Source organism: Ranitomeya imitator, chromosome 1 (assembly GCF_032444005.1).
Source record: "Ranitomeya imitator isolate aRanImi1 chromosome 1, aRanImi1.pri, whole genome shotgun sequence".
Classification (NCBI taxonomy): Eukaryota; Metazoa; Chordata; class Amphibia; order Anura; family Dendrobatidae; genus Ranitomeya; species Ranitomeya imitator.
Genome location: NC_091282.1, coordinates 967,180,411 through 967,205,416, shown reverse-complemented (window position 1 = coordinate 967,205,416; position 25,006 = coordinate 967,180,411). Strand labels below are relative to the sequence as shown.

Here is a 25,006-nt window from a genome sequence, read left to right as displayed (position 1 = left end):
TGGCAGCGTACATTTATTTCATATTCACTTTTTCCTCCAAGTTTGCATCTCATATTGGTGGATCTGCCGCAGCCTATTGCTAAAAGTTTGCACAGAGGTTGAGACTGTCAACCCCATCAGGTGAGCAAATGCTGTTCTTGTTTTTTTATTTCCCTTGTATACCAGATAAGACCCTATCACACTTCTGGTCATTCCAGTTTTCACTTCATTTTTAAGAAGGTATCACTTTTTTTTTTTGGGGGGGGTGGCGAGGTGAAAGGGGGTCCAATATATAAGGTCCCTCAAAAAAAAAGTAGGAATTCTAAATTTACTGGAAAAATTTTAAATCGTTTCTGAATTATAACTTTTTAAGGATATTAACAAGATAAAGGGACATTTTAAAAATTAAATGAACAGAAAGTAGACATATGGCAACTATTGTTCTTTAACTAGTTGGTTTGGCATAACCAACTGGTTTAAGGGAATAAGCATGTGTCACGAAAAAGTAACAATCACTGAGGTGTTTTGAAGCATTGAAGAGTTGCTACCGTATCATGAAACACATGTCAAATTTGAAAATTGAGGATTGGTCGTTAAAAGTGGTTGCTCAAGTTTGGTATAATAGTTTACAGTCACTTTATGTGATAACAGACTTGTGGATCCTCACAGCACGCACATTGGTGAAGGTAGGATTCTGGTGCAAGTGGCGAGACTGGGCGGTCATGGGACCGCAAGTATGAGATATGGATACTTATGGCCACATTGTGACTAGACGTGCCCTGCCTTGCTCAGTTCATTTGTATCGAGCAAGGCTGTGCATGTCTAGTTGGAATTTGGCTGGGAGTACGCATACTGCATATTTGTGGTTACATGGCCTGCCGGTCCAAGAGAATCCAGACAGCATGCTCTGTGCGCACTGTGAGGGTTCAAAAGTCTACAGTCACAGAGAGACTGTAGACTTTTATGCTAAAACTTAACCATTCCTTTAAAATTAAAATTGGCCATGGTAAGTGAAGTTAATAAAATATGCTTTAATACAAATACAACAATTGCAACAGAAAACACAGTTTTATTGTTACTTTAATTATATCAGTTATTTTATGGCAAGAAATATATACATGGTGTTTATTGGTACAGTATATTGCAACATTACAAAAGATGATAAAAGAAACCACCATGGTGCAACCTATTCTCACATGGTTTTGTGGAAGACAGCGTTGATCTACAGTACTATATCTGCATTCCATGCTATATATAAATGAAAAGTAAAAAGAAGAACTTTACACCATACACTATATCTAGATGCGGACAGTGAAACCACTTGTAGATTAAAGGTGTACAAAAAAAATATATTTTCACAGAATTGAATTGGCAGGTTTAATGGCTCGTCACATTATGATTACATAAGGTAGAAAATTAAATGCTTGTTAGCATACTAGCAGTACATCCAATATTCAACATTAACAATTCAAAGAGTCATTTATTATGATGTTCATAAAAGTGGAATAATACAAATTCAAAAGACTTATCGGTATGTGGCGGACAGAAGGAAAGAAAAATTGAAATGTCATCATGCACACGTGAACTCGAACTGAGCAATGGAATCGAACATACAGATGTATGAAGCAGTATGACCATTACTACACAACTACAAAACATGAGCAATAGAGCACAAGGGCATCTGAAATGAAACCTTTATAGAAAAATCATTATCTTCCTACAATATTATTCTCAGTGCCAATATAATATGGATTGTATTGTACATCGGAGAAGTATAAAGTTCTAATAATTACTGAGAATCTTCTTACATACAGTAGATATCTTGCTATTTTGTGTAACGTAACCATTAGAATCACATTCATTACAACACACAATACACAATATCTAAATTGTACTGGAATTTGGGACCATAACACAAAAATACATCATTTTGTGAAAGGAACAATTACCCTGATTGCAAAACTTTGCTTTCTCTATTATCAAAAACCACTTATCACCCATTCAGTTATCTATATAATAATTCGACAGAAATCCTCGATATATATAAAAATGTGTAATAGATACTTCTACTAGAAATTCTAACTAGTTTGACATAATATAGTAGATACAATTGTCAGCATTTACTGCATATCGATGGAAAAGTACTTTTGGCGTTTGCTCATAAAGTACTTAACATGTTCCCAATTACCTGCAATATGATGACTTAGGTCTGGCTTACTCAAATATTTCCACCTGGGATGTGATCTTATAAACGAGTGTGACCAACTAAAAAGTTAAAAGGTTTAGATTTTAATTTGTATAGTGGTCGTATTGGCAAGGTCAGATATGTCAGTTATATTGTCTTAAGTGTAAGCAAGAATCATCCTTTGTGGGGAGTCTTGAGTGTGGCAGAGATGAAATATGAAAAATACAACTCACAAAAGCATTACACATGGAGACATTCTGTGCGCAAATAAACACTTGTGATTAGGACACAAAGGAAGGATGCAGTTGGTCTGAGAGATACCATCCAGTTGTCTTGAGTGTTTACAATAAAAGGCTTGCAAGGCTTAGAATTAGCTACAAGGGAAAGACAGAGAAGTGAGAGTAAGTATCAGAACGGAAAACTGACAAGATGTAGAAGAAAAATATAACTTATATGGAGTAGTTTGATATAATCACATTTAAAAAATAATTTTTAAATATGGTCATGAATCAACTCGAACCATCAATCACTAGGTTGAAACATGTAGTACGTAACACTTTAGGAAAGTGCCCATTTTTGTTCCTGCGTATTGGAAACAGTTAAAGCACCAGCATCATCTGCATTGGAAAGGCAAATACAATTCTGTCAGTTTTAGGAGAAGGTCAGCGCTATTATACAGCTAACCTTTATGTTCTACATGGAAATTCCTACCTACAGGTCATGTACTTATGATCATAAGGCACGCCGCAGGCTCAATTTTGTCACAAGAACATGCCTTGCTGTCCCAAGGACATCCACTGTAATTAGCTATCCCTTACTTGGGTATTGTTGGTGACCCAGAACGGTGGAAGTGTACATTCTGCCATTTTCCATCACGGCGGTGCCATACACGGGTTTCTTCAGACTGCATAGTCTTTGGCAACCCGGTGTTATCCATATATTGGGTGAGTCGAATGTATGCAATGCAGGCAGCATCTTCCCCAATCAAGTGAACATGTGGGTTCAGGATAATAGTATGGATTGGCTTGTTGCTCTTTGATAAAGCTACAAATAAAATATTTAATTAGTACCAACAAAGTGAGAAAAAATGAATAAAAAAAAAGTATGAAGTCGCCTCAAGTAAATAAATATCAACAAAAGAGATAAATTGCAAACTAAGTCTCATTAAAATGTATAGTTTATTGAAACGTATTAAAGTAATCAAAAAACTCTAAATATGTAATGAAGCAGAGTGCCAAAAAATGAGAGGAAAAATACAAAACACCAGTACAAGTAGATACTATTACATCCAATCAAAAGTGTATAAACACAAATGTGTGTAGCCTAAAAAACTCTACACTAAAGGTGGTATGCTAGAAAATGAGAGCTGTACAGAGAATAGGCGTAGTACTTACATCCAATGATGCACTACGATTTAGTGGCTGTATAGTGTTGGACCCCTCACTTCAACACACGTTTCACCCAAGGCTTTGTCAGGGGCAAAATAGATGCATTGCTCACGATTCATGAATAGTGCATATCTCTCCATGAATCAGAAGCATCTGAAGAGTGTCATGCGCCTCTGTCACTGACTACAGTAAGATTTCTGGCATAAGTAATGCCACAGTTACTCATGAGTTGTTTTTTATACTCCCTCTGCGCCACTGCTCCACACATTTTTGATGTAACTGGGAGAAAGTGGCGTGAAAACGCCAAAAGTCAAAATATTTTTTTACAACTCCTGGTTGCGCCAAAATGTTGCAACTTTTCAAAGCAATTTATGCCAGTATTCTGGCGGAATTGCTTTGATGAATTAGGGCCATATAGAGAGGTACACTTAAGGCTAAACTTCATTCTAAAAAAAAGGTATAGCCAGGAATTAAATTAAGTATATGAACATAAATTCCCTCTAAAAACTAGCTTTATTTTACAATATTTAAAAAAATACACCAACCTAGTGAAAAAAGAAGGTTTGATACCAAAATAATACACTGATCAACATTAATTTGCCTACAAATTCCCTGCAATAAACCTAGATAGATCCCTACCTGGCAGATGAGGTTGGCACCCTAAAGAGCGATCTGGCGCCCCACTCAACGTGGTCTATCGCTCACTTCCCTATCACAGCCCTCTCAACATGAAGAGAGTCTTTTGAATAACTACACTCTATGGACAAACTTTGCAGAAATCTTGTATGGCAACATTAATCATAATCCATCCATAGTCATAGCTCATATTCCACCAAGTAATCTACTTTACACAGATATAATATATCCATCAGGTATGTGCCCTGTTAGGCAATATTAACCACACTAGGCAGTAAAGAGTGACCAATTTGCAAGAATCAAATATCTCCTACCAACACCCCACAATAAGGCTGAACATACCTAAAAAGTAGAGTAAAGTAAACATATTAATTTTTAGATATTAAGGAATGAGCTTATTTGAGCTGGATGCATCCCGACTCGTTTCCCTGTAAACACTGTTCATCAGGAGGTATTGTAGAGGTTACAGAGGCCGGACACTATTCATCATGACATCCGGCCTCTGTAACATCTACAATACCTCCTGATGAACTGTGTTTACAGGGAAACGAGTCAGGATGCATCCAACTCAGATAAGTTCATTCCTTAATATCTAAATATCAATATGTTTACGTTGACTTTACTCTACTTTTTAGGTATGTTCAGCCTTATTGTGGGGCGCTTGTAGGAGATATTTGATTCTTGCAAATTGGTCACTCTTTGGTGCCTAGTCTCAGGGCTGTATTTGCCACTAGGCACGTGAGGGCACGTGCCTAGGGCGCCAGGATGCGGGGAGCGGCACCTGAGCAAGGTTTTTTTTTTATAAAGGCTGGGGTCCGCCCACCCACTGCCCTCAACTCTCCCCCCTCCCCACCCACCACCTCCTTGAAGACCATATACTCACCCTCTTCCAGCGGTGCCTGGTTTCAGAGCTGGCAGCAAGTCCTGTGCTCACAGCGGTCACGTGGTACCGCTCATTAAGGTGATGAATATGGACGCATATTCATGACCTTAATGAGCGGTACCATGTGACCGCTCACACAGGAAGAAGCTTCAGAACCGGGAGTCGGGACAGAGGTGCAGGAGGAAGAGTCCGTTCAGCGCGCTGAGGAGGGTGAGTATGATGGGTGGGGGAGGAGGAGGAGGACGGGGGAGAAGGATGGGGGAGCCACGTATACAAGATGGGAGGGGAACGGAGCCACGCGGAGACTGCCCGTCCCTGTCTACGCCGTAGCCTGGAGCCCTCATTATCGTAGAAATATGTCAGTTAATAAATTGTTTTTCTAAAGCTTTATAGTGTAGTTTTAGGTCAGGGAGGGATGGTTAGGGATGAGCTATCAAGGTGCCGGGACAGGTAGTGATGGCTACTTGCGGACATGTACGGCACTTGAGATTTTGCACTTGTGGTGAGACAAAAAAAAAAAAACACTGCTGGCAGCGTTTTTTCTTCCATTGCTGCAAGTACCACATTTGCTGGATCGCTGTAAAACCGCAAGTGCCGCACATGTCCACAAGTCCCATAGGAATGAGGCCGAACGCAGTGTTGCCGTAAGTGATCGGTTACGCGGCAGAAGCGGAAAAACAGCCGGATCTCCTGCAAAAGGCTACTTTCAGATCAGCGATTTTTGCCAAAGTCACCGCCGATAGTGTCATACTCACCAAAGGGGAAGGCAGCACTAAAAGTGCCTAGGGCAGCAGAAACTCTAAATACGGCCCTGCCTAGTATGGTTAATATTGCCCAACAGGGCACATACCTGACGGATATATTATATCTGTGTAAAGTAGATTACTTGGTGGAATATGAGCTATGACTACGGATGGATTACGATTACTGTTGCCATACAAGATTTCTGCAAAGTTTGTCTATACAGTGTATTTATTCAAAAGACGCTCTTCATCCCTACTCTATTACCTATTGTTTTTCAACCTTGTGGAGAGGGCAGTGATAGGGAAGTGAGGGATAGACCACGTTGAGGGGGGGCGCCAGATTGCTCTTTAGGGTGCCAACCTCCACAGCCAGGTAGGGATCTATCTAGGTTTATTGCAGGGAATCTGGAGGCAAATTAATGTTGGTCAGTGTATTATTTTGGTATCAAACCTTCTTTTTTCAATGGGTAGGAGTAAACTTGAGTCTACAAAACATTAGAAAATCACAGAAAATGATCAAAAATGCCCAGGGATGCAATTACCCCAGAAACACCAAAGATGAACTGTACAATCAGTGACACTGATAATAATCAGTAATCGGCTTAGCAGATTACTGCATGATTGGTGGTGTTGTAAATTCTAGTGCCCATAGTAAATGGTAAATACAATTTAAAATAAATGTAAAAAAAAGAAAAAGAAAAAACAAATCTCTTTTTCAAACTTTTTGGCAAGGGAGCATGACTGCAGCATTACATTATACAGGGTTTGTTAGTATGCTTGCATATGAGATGAACTATATTAAATACTAAAAAAAGAAATACAACATACCATTTTCAAAGTAAAATCGATGGAAATCCATGCCTTCCACAAGATTTCCTAGTGCTTCAGGCTCAAATGAAGTAAGGCCAGGATCACAAATCTTTCTGCAAATTAAATATGAAAATATTAATAGAAATATTTCATAAAATCAACTATACATTATTGAAAGATGATCAGGGACAACTTAATTTTCAAATGAACCAATTTAACAGTTTAGAAGTAATTTACCGATAATGAAAAGTAGAACTGTACTTGAAGATACACAATTCACGCTAGCACAGCTGTAATTAAATCATAAATTGATCCAATGCTGCAAGGCAAAAAATTTACAAAATTGAAGATAAGGTTCTTAGTTTACCATTCTGATCAGACTGTATGAAGCCCAATGCCACGTCACAATGAACCTTTCAGTTGGTTCCTAACTTTTTATATCTTTAAAAGGTGCGGCGTCGTGCGCCAACCAACACCATGGCGACAATGCACCAGCAGGACATTTGACCTGATGCCTCACAGCACCCATTCTGTAAGGTAGAGTCCCCATGACTTCAGGCCATACCGCCCCACAGGCACAAAACCACAGAAACAATCGCCATCACACGGCACAAATACCAAGTGAAAGGAGCAAAAACTCACTTTCCACAATATCTCAGATTGTGAACGAAAAGAAAAAAAAAAAAAAAAAAAGGCAGAACCTCCCTCCTGCTAATTAAAAATGCTGGGGTCAAATGGGCTGTGGAGGTGGTTGGCGCATGGCACCGTACCTTTACATCCCCCTCTTTGATGCGGGATATGGCGCTCATCTTGCAATTCCATCAACAGCTGTTAGGGGCACATGACAGCTGTTAACATGTTAAATGATGCTACCAATTTTGGACAGCGGCATGCATGCATATATATAATGAAAGTTAATGCCAAAGACCTCAATTGTCGTTTCACCTGACCATAGCACCTTCTCCTACATCAGAATCATCTATGTGTTCATTGGCATACTTTAGATGGGCCTGCACATGTGCCTTCTTGAGCAGTGGGACAGTGCAGGCACTGCAGGATTTTAACCCTTTACGGTGTAATGTGTTACCAATGGTTTTCTTGGTGACTGTGGTCACAGCTGCCTTGAGATCATTAACAAGCTCCCCCCGTGTAGTTTTAGGCTGATCTCTCACCTTCCTCATGATCAAGGATATCGCACGAGGTGAGATTTTGCATGGTGCCCCAGATAGATGTCGATTGACAGTCATTTTGTATTTCTTCCTTTTTCATACTATTGCACAGTTGTCTTCTCACTCATCGTATTACTTATGGTTTTGTAGCCCATTCCAGCTCTGTGCAGGTCTATGATCTTGTCCCAGACATCCCTATAAAGCTTTTTGGTCTTGCCCATGTAGTTGAGGTTAGAGTCTGACTGATTAATTGAGTTTGTGGACAGGAGTCTTTTATTACATAGTGACTATGTAAGACAGCTGTCTTTAATGGAGGTAACGAGTTGATTAGGAGTATCTAACTGGTCTCCAGGAGCCAGAACTCTTGATGATTGATAGGGGGATCAAATACTTATTTCTCACTGCAAAATGCAAATAAATGTATATAATTTACTCCATGTCATTTTCTGGATTTTATTTTTGATATTCTATCTCTCAATGTTAAGATTAACCTTCCTTCAAATTATAGACTGTTCATGTCTGTCAGTGGGCAAACTTACAAAATCAGCAAGGAATCAAATACTTATTTCCCAAACTGTATATATAACGCAAAACGTGCGTCGGGCTGCACTGGACGTCACATCTACAGGCATTAGTATCGGTAAGCTGGCCTTATTTTGATCACTAACTTTAGACTCAGTTTTGGCTATAACTTGTATTGCAAGGACACTGGACACTCTCAATGCAGTTATTAACCAGTACATGTGACTCAATTTTGGTATTAGCTCTTGCTTAGTTTACATCAATGGTTTGGGTGTGTTACACACCCTTATTACAGGGCACTAATGTTGCACCTTGTATGCACTAAGCATTTTAATGGTTACCTAATCATGGTGTTTTGGTGATCTACCTGCCCAGTTTTTCCCTACCCTGCTACACAAATTACGTATTGATGTCCTTTACACATGAGCCTTATCTGTGCTTTGTATTTTTAGGTCTTTGTTATATGTATTATGCTTTATATTTGAATAAACTTTTCTGATAATAATAAGAATTTTTCTGGACATTGACTCCATGTTTTTTGTAGATTAAAAACAACATATAAGCGAGACGGTCTGTGGCCTCGGACGCCTGAGGTACTCCCCCGCTCCCCTCCTCCAGTGGCTCCTCACATTCTATCCCCCTGCCGCGGTCTTACCTGTCCGGAGTGGAGAGCTGAGGTAGCCTTCGGCGGGGCTACGGAGGCTCCTGATACGTCCTCCCTATCCCGGGTCCCTATTTGGAGCCAGGCGCCACCATCTTGCTGAGCAGCGGAGACGGAGGCACGAGACCACCTCTTGCTGTGATATAGCAGCGCAAGATCTGCTCAGCTCCTGCGGGACCCCAGGCCATATCCCTACCCGTGACGGAAATCTCACTAGGGGAGGGGAACTTGCAGATGGGGGATTGAGTTGCATGATGTAGCTACTCCTGCCTCACATGCCACCCCCATGGCCATATATAAATCTTTGAAGTCCGCTTACATATATGGGCAAACCCAAAAAACGTGCTGGATTGCCTCTAGATCCTAAAGTTCACTCCGAAGACATGGATCGTTTTCTAACCACAAATAACCAACAAAGAAATACTAGATCCAAGCCCTCCTCCAAGATCCCGGGGGAATGCTACTCCTCACAGGACTCTTCAGCGTCTCATAGCTCCCCTGACAGAGCAACAGATGAAAGGGATGATAATTCTGAATTCCCAGACGACTTGAATATACACAATCTCAGTAAATTTATCAGAACTCTTCCCACTAAAACAGATCTGGAGATATTTGCTTTCAGAATTGAAAACTCTTAAGGTACCTTCACACATAACGATATTGTTAACGATATCGTTGCATTTTATGACGTAGCAACGATATCGTTAATGAAATCGTTATGTGTGACAGCGACCAACGATCAGGCCCCTGCTGGGAGATCGTTGGTCGCTGAACAAAGTCCAGAACTTTATTTCGTCGCTGGATCTCCCGTGGACATCGCTGGATCGGCGTGTGTGACACCGATCCAGCGATGTCTTCACTGGTAACCAGGGTAAACATCGGGTAACTAAGCGCGATGTTTACCCTAGTTACCATCCTAAAAGTAAAAAAACAAACAGTACATACTTACCTACCGCTGTCTGTCCCCCGGCGCTGTGCTCTGCACTCCTCCTGTACTGGCTGTGAGCGTCGGTCAGCCGGAAAGCAGAGCGGTGACGTCACCGCTCTGCTTTCCGGCCGCTGTGCTCACACAGACAGTACAGGAGGAGTGCAGAGAAGCAGAGCGCCGGGGACAGACAGCGGTAGGTAAGTATGTACTGTTTGTTTTTTTTTACTTTTAGGATGGTAACCAGGGTAAACATCGGGTTACTAAGCGCGGCCCTGCGCTTAGTTACCCGATGTTTACCCTGGTTACTGGCATCGTTGGTCGCTGGAGAGCGGTCTGTGTGACAGCTCTCCAGCGACCAAACAGCGACGCTGCAGCGATCCGGATCGTTGTCGGTATCGCTGCAGCGTCGCTTAATGTGAAGGGGCCTTTACAAGAAGGAACTGCATGCTCTAAAATCGGAATTTACCTCAAGAGTGGAAGATGTAGAGAAATCTCAGGAAGTCATCTTGCAAGAACTACAAACCCACAGAGAGGTTATAATAAATCACACTATGAGACTATGAGACTAGATGACATAGCAACGGGACTGGAGCATCTAGAGAATCGCAACAGACGTAACAACATTAGAATACGTGGCCTTCCTGAGTCTGTAAGCCCATCTGAGCTGGACACCACAGCACAAAAACTGTTCCTTGAAATCTTAAATGATAAGGAGGCAGGCTCTATAGAATTTGACTGGATCCACAGATCCCTTGGACCTAAACCGCAATCAGATTCAAGACCTAGAGACGTCATCTGCAGAATACATTACCATAAAGTCAAAGAAACTATTATGTTGGCGGCTAGACAGAAGGGCACCATCACCTTTTGTGGAGCCCAGATTCTAATACTCTCAGATCTGTCTAGACGGACTCTGCAACTAAAGGTACCGTCACACATAGCGACGCTGCAGCGATACCGACAACGATCCGGATCGCTGCAGCGTCGCTATTTGGTCGCTGGAGAGCTGTCACACAGACAGCTCTCCAGCGACCAACGATCCCGAGGTCCCCGGTAACCAGGGTAAACATCGGGTAACTAAGCGCAGGGCCGCGCTTAGTAACCCGATGTTTACCCTGGTTACCATCCTAAAAAGTAAAAAAAACAAACGCTACATACTTACCTACAGCCGTCTGTCCTCGGCGCTCTGCTTCTCTGGTCTGGCTGTGAGCGCCGGGCAGCCAGAAAGCAGAGCGGTGACGTCACCGCTCTGCATTCCGGCTGACCGACGCTCACAGCCAGAGCAGGAGGAGTGCAGAGCACAGCGCTGGAGGACAGACGGCTGTAGGTAAGTATGTAGTGTTTGTTTTTTTACTTTTAGGATGGTAACCAGGGTAAACATCGGGTTACTAAGCGCGGTCCTGCGCTTAGTTACCCGATGTTTACCCTGGTTACCAGCGAAGACATCGCACACGCCGATTCAGCGATGTCTACGGGGAGTCCAGCGACGAAATAAAGTTCTGGACTTTCTTCCCCGACCAGCGATCTCCCAGCAGGGGCCTGATCGCTGCTGCCTGTCACACTGGACGATATCGCTAGCGAGGACGCTGCAACGTCACGGATCGCTAGCGATATCGTCTAGTGTGACAGTACCTTAAGAAGAGCCCTGCGACCACTTTTATCTCTCCTTAAAGAAAAAGACATCCCATATAAATGGGGATTTCCATTTCAGCTGATAGCTTTTAAAGGAGGGAAAACAGCAACTTTTCGTAATCTGGGTGATCTAGCCACCTTCCTGGAAACTTTTGAGTTACCAATGACTGACCTCCCTGATTGGCCGAGTTCCCCCCAGCTCCCGGACATTCCACCGAGATGGCTGAAAGTTCAACATACCAAACAACATAAGAAACATGGCTCCTCTCTTGGCCAGACATGAAGGGACTCTCCTCCCTCTTCTTCCTGTTTTCAGAGTATAATACCCTGCTTACACATACCCCGACAAGTTGTCCTCACTTTTGGATCGGTATGTGTTGGGTTTTCCCGTGTTCAGTCGTATGGACAGTTTTCAACCAAGTGGACATTTAAACTTATCATCTGCTATTAATATAATACTAAGGAATAGAAGGTCTAATTACCCTCTCTATAGTTTATATTGTTCAGTTAGAGCTCAAATTTAATTCAAGTGGGGGCAGACGTTGGTTAACTTTGATTGACCTTAGATAATGTTACTTACTTGTTATTTTGTCTAGGCCATGGGGGTGACAGATAGAGGTTGGACCTCACCCTCGGCTTTTCCTCACCCAAACCGATGTGTCTGGTGGATTCTCGACACACCAACGCATCACGATTTCTTCCTTTAGGTGTTCTTTCACCGGACACTAAATTTCCCTTTCTCATTCTCAACCTGTTTCCTTCTCTCTCTCTCTTCCTTCTTAATGTTCCATTCCCAATTCCTCAACCTATTCCCCACCCTGGAATTACACATGAATACACAAGGGTTCTAGTTTCCGTTCTCATACAACCTATTCTTCAAACAACACCTTGATTATGGCTGGAGTAAAATTTTGTTCCTTTAATGCTAAAGGGTTAAACATACCGGAAAAAAGAAAGCAGATCCTGTACTCCAACCATAAGCAACGTGTCTCAATTTTGCTGCTTCAGGAGACCCACTTTAAGACTGGAGTGACCCCAAATTGTACATCCTTTTACTACCCGAAGTGGTACCATAGTCCTCATTCCAAGTCTAAGGGAGTGTCTATAGGTTTTCATAAGTCCTTCCTTCCAGTCCTTGACTCGGTAATAGATACGGATGGGAGATTTATTTTCTTGAAGTTGGCTTGGAGACTTCGTGAACTTATCTTGGCGAATGTTTATTTCGCTAACCAGGGTCAGCAGAAATTTGGCTATTCATGCAAAAGGCTTCTAGAGAAATTTGCAGGCAATTCGCCGATTATCCTCAGAGGCGATTTTAACCTTCCAATGAATCAACTAATTGACGTATCAACGGGTAAGTCCTCTTATTCTCCATCTTCTATTAAAAAGTGAGAAAGCAGATGAGTGATCTGCAACTGGTCGATGTGTGGAGGGCTCTCCATCCAAATGAGACTATAGCTTCTATTTACAAGTGCACTGCACATACAGTAGAATCGACAACTTTTTTGTGTCCCATCCCTTGCTGGACCTGGGGGTGGGGCAGAGGTGGGATCGGTGCTGTGGTCCGATCATGCGCCCATTTATTTTTCGATGCAACTGGACCCCCTTGTGAAGCCTAAATTCTCTTGGCGACTAAATGAGAACTTACTGCAGGATCCGATCTGTGCCTCAGAAGTGAAATGATCTATTGAAGGCTTTGTGGTGGACCATGCTGCGGACCCCACGTCTCCTTCAATAAAATGGGAGGCCCTGAAGAGTATTTTAAGAGGCGCTTTTATCTCACAGGGTGCCCGTCTTAAGAAGATTGGCATAGCAGAAATAGCTGATCTCTCCTCCCAGAACTTTAACCTTGAGACCCAACATAAACAGAATCTCTCCCCGCCCACCCTGTCGAATTTATCAACAGCCAGACAAAAGTTACTTACAATACTAGACCAGAAATCCCATTGTTTAAGGGAGAGAACCAAGAGCCGTTTTTATCACTTAAGTAACAAAAGTGGCAAATTCCTAGCAAGAGCTCTACACCCACGGGGCCCACAAACATTCATCCCATTCATCAGAAATGCCAAGGGTAAGAAAGCTCACAGTACACGGGATATATTATCCAGCTTTTATGATTACTATAAAGGTACCGTCACACTTAGCGACACTGCAGCGTTACCGACAACGATGTCGATCGCTGCAGCGTCGCTGTTTGGTCGCTGGAGAGCTGTCACACAGACAGCTCTCCAGCGACCAACGATCCTGAAGTCCCCAGGTAACCAGGGAAAACATCGGGTTACTAAGCGCAGGGCCGCGCTTAGTAACCCGATGTTTACCCTGGTTACCAGCGTAAAAGTAAAAAAAAACAAACAGTACATACTTACCTACCGCTGTCTGTCCCCCGGCGCTGTGCTTCTCTGCACTCCTCCTGCGCTGACTGTGAGCACAGTGGCCGGAAAGCAGAGCGGTGACGTCACCGCTCTGCTTTCCGGCCGCTGTGCTCACAGCCAGTGCAGGAGGAGTGCAGAGAAGCACAGCGCCGGGGACAGACAGCGGTAGGTAAGTATGTACTGTTTGTTTTTTTTTACTTTTACGCTGGTAACCAGGGTAAACATCGGGTTACTAAGCGCGGCCCTGCGCTTAGTAACCCGATGTTTTCCCTGGTTACCAGTGAAGACATCGCTGAATCGGTGTCACACACGCCGATCCAGCGATGTCAGCGGGAGATCCAGCAACAAAATAAAGTTCTGGACTTTCTTCAGCGACCAACGATCTCCCAGCAGGGGCCTGATCGTTGGTCGCTGTCACACATAACGATTTCCTTAACGATATCGTTGCTACGTCACAAAAAGCAACGATATCGTTAACGATATCGTTATGTGTGACGGTACTTTATTTCCCTGTATAATATAAAAGATCACTTAAGGGATCTTCCCGCCCACTTATTTCACGATAAAATCAAATCTTATATACAATCAAACAAGTTGCCTGCGGTTTCGGGGGATCTTGAGGAAGACTTTTCATTAGAGGAGGTCGCCTCAGTGATTAGGGACCTGAAACCAGGTAAAAGTCCTGGCCCTGATGGTTATTCAGTAGGATTCTACAAACAGTTTTTGGATCTGCTGGGCCCTCTGTTCCTGACCACATGTAATTTTGTGGCCTCGGGGGGATCCTTATCCCCCCCAAAAGCTCTAGCCGCTCATATAACGGTTATCCCGAAACCAGAGAAGGATCCCTTGTGATATGTACACACACACAGTATATATATATATATATATATATATATATATATATATATATATATATATATCAAATTACAGGTCATTCTCCACTGCGTCTCCATTCTCTGTCACATCTATCACATGTGCTCAGCATGAACCTGCTTTCATCTGTGAAATGCACAGGGTGCCAATAGCAAATTTGCCAATCCTGGTATTCTGTGGCAAATGCGAAGCGTCCTGCATGGTGTTGGGCTGTGAGCTAAACCCCCATCTGTGGACGTCGGGCCCTCAGACCATCCTCATGGAGTCGGTTTCTAACCGTTTGTGCAGACATGCACATTTCTGGCCTGCTGGAGGTCAGTTTGCAGGGCTATGGAAGTGCACCTCCTGTTCCTCCTTGCACAAAGGTGGAGGTAGCGGTTCTGCTGTTGCGATGTTGCCCTCCTACGGCCCCCTCCATGTCTCCTGGTGTACTGACCTGTCTCCTGGTAGTGCCTCCAGCTTCTGGACACTACGCTGACAGACACAGCAAACCTTCGTGCTACAGCTCGCATTGATGTGCCATCCTGGATGAGCTGCACTACATGAGCCACTTGTGTGGGTTGTAGAGTCCATCTCATGCTACCACGTGTGTGAAAGCACAACCAACATTCAAAAGTGACCAAAACATCAGCCAGAAAGCATTGGTACTGAGATGTGGTCTGTGGTCCCCACCTGCAGATAATTGCCAATAATTTCAATCTGTTGTCTATTCCATTTGCACAACAGCATGTGAAATTGATTGTCAATCAGTGTTGCTTCCACAGTGGACAGTTTGATTTAACAGAAATTTGATTTACTTGGAGTTATATTCTGTTTAAGTGCTCCCCTTATTTTTTGGAGCAGTGCATCTATCTATCTATAGATATAAAGAAACACAGCAGCACATGTATATGAATCTAGGCCATGTGAAAACACAGACAAATATTCGATATGAATCATACTACTCAAAAATATTTTTTCATAAAAAAATTTTCAAAATTTTTTTTCCCATAAAACTTACAGTTATAGATAAAATGAAGATTCTTAGCGCATAAATTGGCCAATTCATGTGTGCCAATCAACCAGGCAAGGTGATCTCCCTCTGATGGGTCCTACTCTACTGTACATGCCACTCTTGGGCCACCAGCCTACAACTTAGGACAAACATATCACTCTGGGCTAAACCTACAATTTATGGGCAAGTAGAGATGATTACCGCCACCTGCAAGGTCAATGGGAGGAGTGCAAGATCAGTCTGGATGCAGCCACATCCATACACTAAACAAAGAAAAAAACCAACCAGCACTCCCAATGTGAACACATATATATACATACACAAATTTTATATTAAAATATATACTAGCTGAAGAGCCCGGCGTTGCCTGGGCATAGTAAATATCTGTGGTTAGTTATAGCATCTCACTTCACTTTTCCCATCACGCCTCTCATTTAGCACCTCACTTCTCTCATTTTCCCATCACGCTTCTCATTTTCCCCCTCACACCTCTCATTTTCCCCCTAACACTTGTCATTTGAACCTCACATCTGTCATTTTCTGATCACTCCACTATTTTCTCTCACTCCTCATTTTGCACTCACACCTTTTTATTTTCACCTCACACCTCATTTTTACCTCACACCTCTCATTTTCACCTCTCATTTTCCCCTCAGAATATACATGTTGTCATCTCCCTTATATATAGTATATATATCTGTATGTCATCTTCTGTATATAGTATATATCTGTATTTCATCTCCCCTGTATATAGTATATACCTGTGTGTCATCTCCCCTCTATATAGTATGTACCTGTATGTCATCTCCTCCTGTATATAGTATATATTTGTGTGTCATCTCCTCCTGTATTAGACCTTGTTCACATGTTATTTGGTCAGTATTTTTACCTCAGTATTTGTAAGCTAAATTGGCAGCCTGATAAATCCCCAGCCAACAGGAAGCCCTCCCCCCTGGCAGTATATATTAGCTCACACATACACATAATAGACAGGTCATGTGACTGACAGCTGCCGTATTTCCTTTATGGTACATTTGTTGCTGTTATAGTTTGTCTGCTTATTAATCAGATTCTTATTTTTGAAGGATAATACCAGACTTGTGTGTGTTTTAGAGCGAGTTTCAGGTGTCAAGTTGTGTGTGTTGAGTTGCGTGGGGTGACATGCATGTAGCGACTTTTGTGAGATGAGTTTTGTGTTGCGACATGCGTGTAGCAACTTTTTGTGTGTCAAGTTGCATGTGACAAGTGTAGCAAGATGTGTGCAGCAAGTTTTGCGCATGGCGAGTTTTGCGCGTGGCGAGTTTTATGTGTGGTGCATTTTGAGTATGTGCAAGTTTTGTGTGAGGCAACTTTTGCATGTGTTGCAACTTTTGTGCATGTGGAAATTTTTCCGCGTGTGCAAGTTTTGCGTGTAGCGAGTTTTCCATGAGGTGAGTTTTGCACGTGTGGCGAGTTTTGCGTTAGCCTAGTTTTGCATGTGGCGAATTTTGTGTTTCGACTTTTATGTGGCGAGGTTGGTGTATGTGTGGTGAAATGTGTGCTGAGGGTGGTAAATGTGTTCAAGCACGTGGTAGTGTGTGGCGTATTTTGTGTGTGTGTTCATATCCCCGTGTGTGGTGAGTATCCCATGTCAGGGCCCCACTTAGCAACTGTACGGTATATACTCTTTGGCGCCATCGCTCTCATTCTTTAAGTCCCCCTTGTTCACATCTGGCAGCTGTCAATTTGCCTTCAACACTTTTCCTTTCACTTTTTCCCCATTATGTAGATAGGGGCAAAATTATTTGGTGAATTGGAACGCGCAGGATTAAAATTTCACCTCACAACATAGCCTATGACGCTCTCGGGGTCCAGACGTGTGACTGTGCAAAATTTTGTGGCTGTAGGTGCGATGGTGCAGATGCCAATCCCGGACATACACACACACACATACATACTTACATATATACATACACACACATTCACCTTTATAGAATATATAAATATATATATATATATATATATATATATATATATATATATATATATATATATATATATATATATATATATATATATATATATATATATATATATATACATACACATACAATATATATATATATATATATATATACACACATATATATATATACACACACAGGTCTATAGACACCTATAGAATTTTATTATACACAATATGTTAGAATAGATACTCTAAAGCTCATCATCTGTAGTAGCCAATCTGATTATTTTTCTAGCTGCACTTACGTATAGGCTTCAAAGTCTCCATTGTTAATCGCTTCAATTAGTTGCTCGGTGACTTTGATGATTTCTTGTTTGCGAGCTAAACAAAAAAACATGTTTTAATTGAAAGGCACAAAAAACATAGGTAGATTAAAAAAGAAACAAAAAACTAAAACTAACTATAAAAAGCACACATTTAAAATGTGAACTAAATGTTAACATAGTGAAGATCTTCTATGCTTAGATTCAGTTACCTGTGATATTATTGGGGGAGATCTACAAGGTCATAATGTTAAAACTGCAATGGACTCTATTCTGTATACCAACGCATTTATACCTTAGTGAAGTCTTCCATCCACATACCGATGATGACAATATCATAAAATCATCTCCAGTTGTATTTGTGCCATAGTGGAATTTATAATAGAGTAAGATACGTGCTAGCTTCCATACAATTACTGAGAATGTGATAGAAATGAACCTGAGACACAGACAGAAATTTCTATTTCTGGATACAAACACATTTTATCAAAGATATTTTGTGTGGAGTGGAAACAATGATGTGTGTCTATATAGAGAATGCAATAAGCATTCTATTAAACAAAGTGATGTACTCCTATGTAACTTGAACAATCAATATTATAGTGTACAGCAATTCTTACCTCCATCAGATAACCATTTTCCAAGTTTGCGGTTTCATTGTATTTTTGTGGCTAGTAATAATTTCTAATTTATTAAATAATACAAAGAAAATCTTATTTATATCATGGGATTATCGAGTTGATCACCATGATCAATACCTATTAGGCCTAATAATAATAATAATTATTTTTATTTATATAGCGCCAACATATTCCGCAGCACTTTACAATTAAGCGGGGACATGTACAGACAATAAATTCAGTATAAGTTAAGACAATTTAAACAGTGACATTAGGGGTGATGTCCCTGCTCGCAAGCTTACAATCTACAAGGAAATGGGGGGGACACAATAGGTGAAAAGTGCTTGTTATTTCAGGTCTGGCAATTATAATAAATTAGGATTTTCATGTGAAGCTGCATGATCCGGTCATCAGCCCGTGTGTTTAAGTGCAATAGTCAAGTATCAAGTGCAGTTATCGTGTGCATGGACGGTGTGGAGACAGATGAATAGTAGGGTGCAGATTCACATGCAGATAATATTTGGAAGGAAGGAACAGGACAAAGTTAGTTTACTGAGTAGTTGATGTGGTAGGCTTGTTTGAAGAGATGGGTTTTTAAAGCGCGCTTGAATAGGTCGGGGCTAGTTTTCTGCCTGATCGTCTGGGGAAGCGCATTCCAGAGAGCTGGCGCAGCACGAGAGAAGTCTTGGAGAGAGAGGTGCGAGGTTCGGATTACGGGGGATGTTAGTCTTAGTTAGGCCTAAACATATAATTGCTGCAAAACTGTACTCCATTTACCTAAACAAGACGTACTGTCTACATTATACTGGACAGATTGAACCTTCTCTAATGCGTATTGTCGTAAACACGTGTACCTCTGTGACATAGGGAGGAAATAAGTTCATTTTCTCCCTGTAGCCACTGTTCCAGTAAGGTGGCTAGTCAGAATTTTAATGCTATTTACATGCAGATGAACTCTATATTTAAAGGCAACTACCGTAAATGTGTTTTGACATGACTGGCTCCCTTTCTGGTATTAAGCTTGGAAATGTATGAATAAACTGACAAATAGGCATAAACAATTCTCTTTTTCAAGGAGGTGTCTTGACATAGCCTTGCTTTTTCAGCACTGATTGGAATGTATAAGTTCATTTAGGGACACACCGTAAACTGGTATCACACAGTTATTAACTTTATCCTACATTTAGCCCAACTTGGGTCTCTCCCTAAGGTGGCTAGCATATATGTATAAATTTATCCATACATTTTTAAGAAGAATAACAAAGGAGTAGTAAGGCCTCATTTGAATTTTCCACATATTTGGCTTTCCATTCTCTTTTTCTCACCGTGTCATTGACAGGCCAAAGGGCAACTAATGCAAGAACTCTTAGTTTGCTATGGGATTATTCACATCACTTTGCACATCAGTTGTTCCTCCTGACCCCTCAAGGAACCAGATAAAAAAACAGAGCATACTGTGTTTTTGGTTTCACGTCATCGATTTTGCAGCAGAAACTTTTAATAAAAGTCGGACGATGACTAATCAATAGGGATGAGTGGACCCTTAGATATTCTGGTTCAGGTACACGAGAAGAAATTTATTCCAAAGCTTGGTTCGGGTATTAGACCTGTACCCCAAACTTGAACCAGAACCCAAACTCCATTGGAAACAATGGGGATCCAAATTTTTGAGTTGGAAAATCTCTATCTGTGCAACAAACCTCCCTTGAAACTACAAACACTACAACGGACTTCTGTTAGAACCAGGCACTAACTGTCCGTAACGAACCCCGAACTTTTAAGTTTGTGTTTTCTGATCTCTTTGACATCAGTTGTGATGAGTTGAGACTAGTGATAATCGAGCAGTAAATGAGTAGCAAGCATAATGTTCGTCAATGAAGCAGTTGGGCATTTTTCTAAGAGACCTGTACTCGACGGGTGGGAGAAAGATGATGCAGTTGTCATGGAGATCAGGGAGACAGGGAGAGAGAGACAGAGAGAAAAAGAGAGAGACAGAGAGAAAAAGAGAGAGACAGACCGAGAGAGACAGAGAGTGTGTATTCCTGGCTTCAGTGCTGCAGCTCAGTTTACAATGAGAGATCCGAGCGCTCACCATGGGATACTCGGCACTGCGCGGTACTCGATCGAACACCCTAATGCTTGATTGAGTATGGACTAGTGGTGAGCATGCTCGCCCATCACTAGTTGAGACACAAGAAAACAGATGCTAACGCAAGGGGTAAATGGAAAGCAGACCTATAAAATGCGCATTCAGAGAATTTCAAGATGGTGTGCGTAAAAATATAATGACATAATATGGAGGATACATTTTCCTAATGGTAGAAACTAAGAAAGTGAGAATACACTACTAGTATGACCAGCAGGGCCTTATTTGCCACTAGGCACTTGAGGGCATGTGCCTAGGGTGGGACGATGCGTGGGGGCGGCACCTGAGCAAGTTTTTTTTCTGTTTTTTTTTTTTTTTTATTAAAGTCTGGGGGTCACCTCCCGACCGCCCGCCTACCTCCCTGAAGACATCATACTCACCCTACTCCAGCGATGCCTGGTCTCAGCGCCGGCAGCTCGTCCTGTGTGAGCGATCACGTGGTACCGCTCATTAAGGTGATGAATATGGACGCATATTCATGACATTAATGAGCAGTACCACGTGACTGCTCACGCAGGAAGGTGCTGCGCCGGGACAGAGATGGAGGGATGTTCGGCGCGGTGTGGGAAAGGTGAGTATGACAGCCAGGGAGGACGGGGGGAGGATGATGGAGGACGGGGAGCCGAGCCATGCGAGATGGGAGCGGGGAGCAGAGCCATGCATGCAGAAGGGGAGGGGGGATGAGCCATGCATACAGGAAGGGAGGGGAGGTGAGATGAGCCATGCATACAGGATGCGAGGGGGGGTGAGTGAGCCATGCATACAGGATGGGAGGGGGGGTGAGATGAGCCATGCATACAGGATGGGAGGAGGGGGGTTGTGAGATGAGCCATGCATACAGGATGGGGGGGGGGGGGTGAGATGAGCCATGCATACAGGATGGGAGGGGGGAGATGAGCCATGCATACAAGATGGGAGGGGGGGCATTATACAGTATGGAGCATCATGTGTGGCCATTATACAGTATGGAGCATCATGTGTGGCCATTATACAGTACTGAGCATCATGTGGGGTCATTATACAGTATGAAGCATCATGTGTGGCCATTATACAGTATAGAGCACTGTGTGGCCATTATACAGTATTGAGCATCATGTGTGGCCATTATACAGCATTGAGCATCATGTGTGGCCATTATACAGTATAGAGCACTGTGTGGCCATCATACAGTATGCAGCATCATGTGTGGCCATTATACAGTATTGAGTACTGTGTGGTCAATATACAGTATGGAACACTGTGTGGTCATTAGACAGTATGGAACACTGTGCGGCCATTATACAGTATAGAGCACTGTGTGGCCATCATACAGTATGCAGCATCATGTGTGGCCATTATACAGTATAGAGCACTGTGTGGCCATCATACAGTATGCAGCATCATGTGTGGCCATTATACAGTATTGAGTACTGTGTGGTCATTATACAGTATGGAACACTGTGGTCATTAGAGAGTATGGAACACTGTGTGGTCATTATACAGTAAGGAACACTGTTTGGCCATTATACAGTATGGAGCATGTGTGGCCATTATACAGTATTGAGCATCATGTGTGGCCATTACACAGTATACAGCATCATGTGGGGCCATTATACAGTATTGAGCATCATGTGTGGGCACTATACAGTATTGAGCATCATAGGTGGCCATTATACAGTATTGAGCATCATGTGTGGCCATTATACAGTATAGAGCACTGTGTGGCCATTATACAGTATGGAGCATCATGTGTTGCTATTATACTGTACGCAGCATCATGTGGGGTCGTTCTACAGTATGGAGAACTGTGTGGCCATATTTTTTTGTTTATAATTATTGTTTATGAAACCGTGTGATCAGCAGTACTAAATGGGTGTGGTTGGGGCGTGGATATGGGTGTGAATAGTTGTGAAATGGGTGTGGTCAGAGGCGTGGCCTAAAATTTGTCCCTCTTTCCCTTCTTCAAAAGTTGGGAGGTATGATACCGCATTTGCCAGATTGCGAGAAATGTCCGCAAATCCCATAGGGAATGAATGAGGCCGAACGCAGTGTTGCCGTCAGTGATCCGTTATACGGCAGATGCGGAAAAACTGCCAGATCTGGGGCAAAAGGCTACTTTCACATCAGCGACTTTTGACAAAGTCACTGCCGATAGTGCCATACTCACCAATGGGGGAGGCAGCATTAAAAGTGCCTAGGGCAGCAGAAACTCTAAATACGGCCCTGATTACCAGTGAGGTCTACCACCGGTATGCCGCATGTACACATGTACAATATGTAGCACTCAGATCAGATAGAATTAAGACACCCTGATATAGAAGAGAGGACTTGTCACTTATCAAGGTTATATTGCTACAAATAAGATAAAGCACTTCCATGTTGTCATGGAAACTTGCCAAAGTTCTCCAGCACTGTAAATGAAGATGAAATGTGTGATTGCCAAGAAGTAAAAGTAAACTGCATCGAAAATTAGAGAAAAAAAATAATGTACGGTATGTATTTAATTTTCCAGTTAAAGGGAACGGACATCTGAACAATTGCCTATAAACCTAGCCCCATATGCCTGCAGGCAATTACAGAATTACAATGGCGTTTGTAGCTATTCTAAGTGTTCTTTAGTTTTGCTACAGCTCTAAATTAAAGACTTGCTTGTGTGTAAAACTGTAACCCTGAGCTATTGTGGGCTGTACAGCATCCTGACCAAGCCATCTTTTGGAAAAAAAATACCCATTCCCTTTGATTGATCGCTTCAGTCTGGTGACGTGAGCGCAGACGTCTTTGAAATCTAGCACATAGATTTGCAGGATCCGGGCTCAGACCGCCACTTTTGGGCACTCCTGAGCTTGGTGAGGCTGAGGTGTATACTAAAAGAGTATGTGCATGCAGCATTTTTTCCAGGCAACCAAAAATGTTCGTTTTTCAAGAGGAAGACACTTCAAGAGACTCCTTTTCTCTGACTCCTTTTCTCTGGCATTTTGTAAAGGTGAATGTTTCTTTTTGTTTACGTTTTTTGATAATTTTCTGTGCTTTTTTTTGTAGTCTTTGACCACAGATGAGAAGCAAAAGTGCTGAAAAAATGCTCAAAAAACACTTTTGTGCCTACTGGGCATCACTCTGCTTTCTCATAGATTGTGGTAAGTATGGAACACCTTCAGAACGGAAGACACCTGAGTAAATGATGTCATCTTTTATAACTGCTTGGCGTCTTTGGAAACCGTAAGCGGTTAAAAGATGCTGAATATATATATGTGTGTATATATATATATATATATACATATATATATATATATATAATATATTAACTTTTCTTTACACTATTGTCCATACTTTTTCAAGTGTGTTTCAGAGTGGACCAACTCCAAACTCACCTGAAAAGAATGTTATGTGAACATATCGTAAGGCCTTAATTCAGATGTCAGTTATTTTTCTGGTATGCCAGATGGTCTGATTTTCATCAGCATCTTTGATCAATTTTTTTTAATGAAGTGTTTGGTCAGTGTGTCAGATTTATTATCAATTTTTGATCAGTGATTTTTTTTCATCTGAAAATATAAATAAATTGCAAAACTTTTTTGGTCCACTCTAATGTTAAAATCGGACTGTATGCAAATGGCAATGTGAGCAGTAAGCGATTTTGAGTATGAAGAGTGACTCTGATTAAAAAGTCCTGTTTAAATCATAGCACTCCAGATGGGATGGTGCCCTAGTAGGGGGCTCAGCTTTGTATACTGTAAATCCAAAGAACAACACTCGTAGATATGAGATAGGAAATTTGCCATTCAAAAGTGAGTCTATAACCTTTCGATCATTGACTCTGACCTTCATAGTAACATAGTAACATAGTTAGTAAGGCCGAAAAAAGACATTTGTCCATCCAGTTCAGCCTATATTCCATCATAATAAATCCCCAGATCTACGTCCTTCTACAGAACCTAATAATTGTATGATACAATATTGTTCTGCTCCAGGAAGACATCCAGGCCTCTCTTGAACCCCTCGACTGAGTTCGCCATCACCACCTCCTCAGGCAAGCAATTCCAGATTCTCACTGCCCTAACAGTAAAGAATCCTCTTCTATGTTGGTGGAAAAACCTTCTCTCCTCCAGACGCAAAGAATGCCCCCTTGTGCCCGTCACCTTCCTTGGTATAAACAGATCCTCAGCGAGATATTTGTATTGTCCCCTTATATACTTATACATGCTTATTAGATCGCCCCTC

At 41.9% G+C, this 25,006-nt stretch overlaps 1 protein-coding gene across 11 annotated transcripts in view; it reads right to left on the bottom strand.

Annotated features, from left to right (window-relative positions):
- Window positions 1-1,028: 1,028 nt before the first annotated feature.
- The window catches only part of CAMK2D (calcium/calmodulin dependent protein kinase II delta), a 286,176-nt gene continuing 262,198 nt past the window's right edge, over window positions 1,029-25,006 (bottom strand). For all 11 annotated transcript variants that reach the window (XM_069743769.1, XM_069743771.1, XM_069743777.1 and 8 more), the window contains 4 exons: window positions 18,026-18,101; window positions 6,643-6,737; window positions 2,983-3,208; window positions 1,029-2,538 (listed from right to left, as the gene is read on the bottom strand). In XM_069743769.1, the coding sequence (XP_069599870.1) occupies window positions 2,535-2,538; window positions 2,983-3,208; window positions 6,643-6,737; window positions 18,026-18,101 (401 nt within the window). In that variant the 3' untranslated portion in view covers window positions 1,029-2,534. The remainder of the gene's footprint in view (window positions 2,539-2,982; window positions 3,209-6,642; window positions 6,738-18,025; window positions 18,102-25,006) is intronic.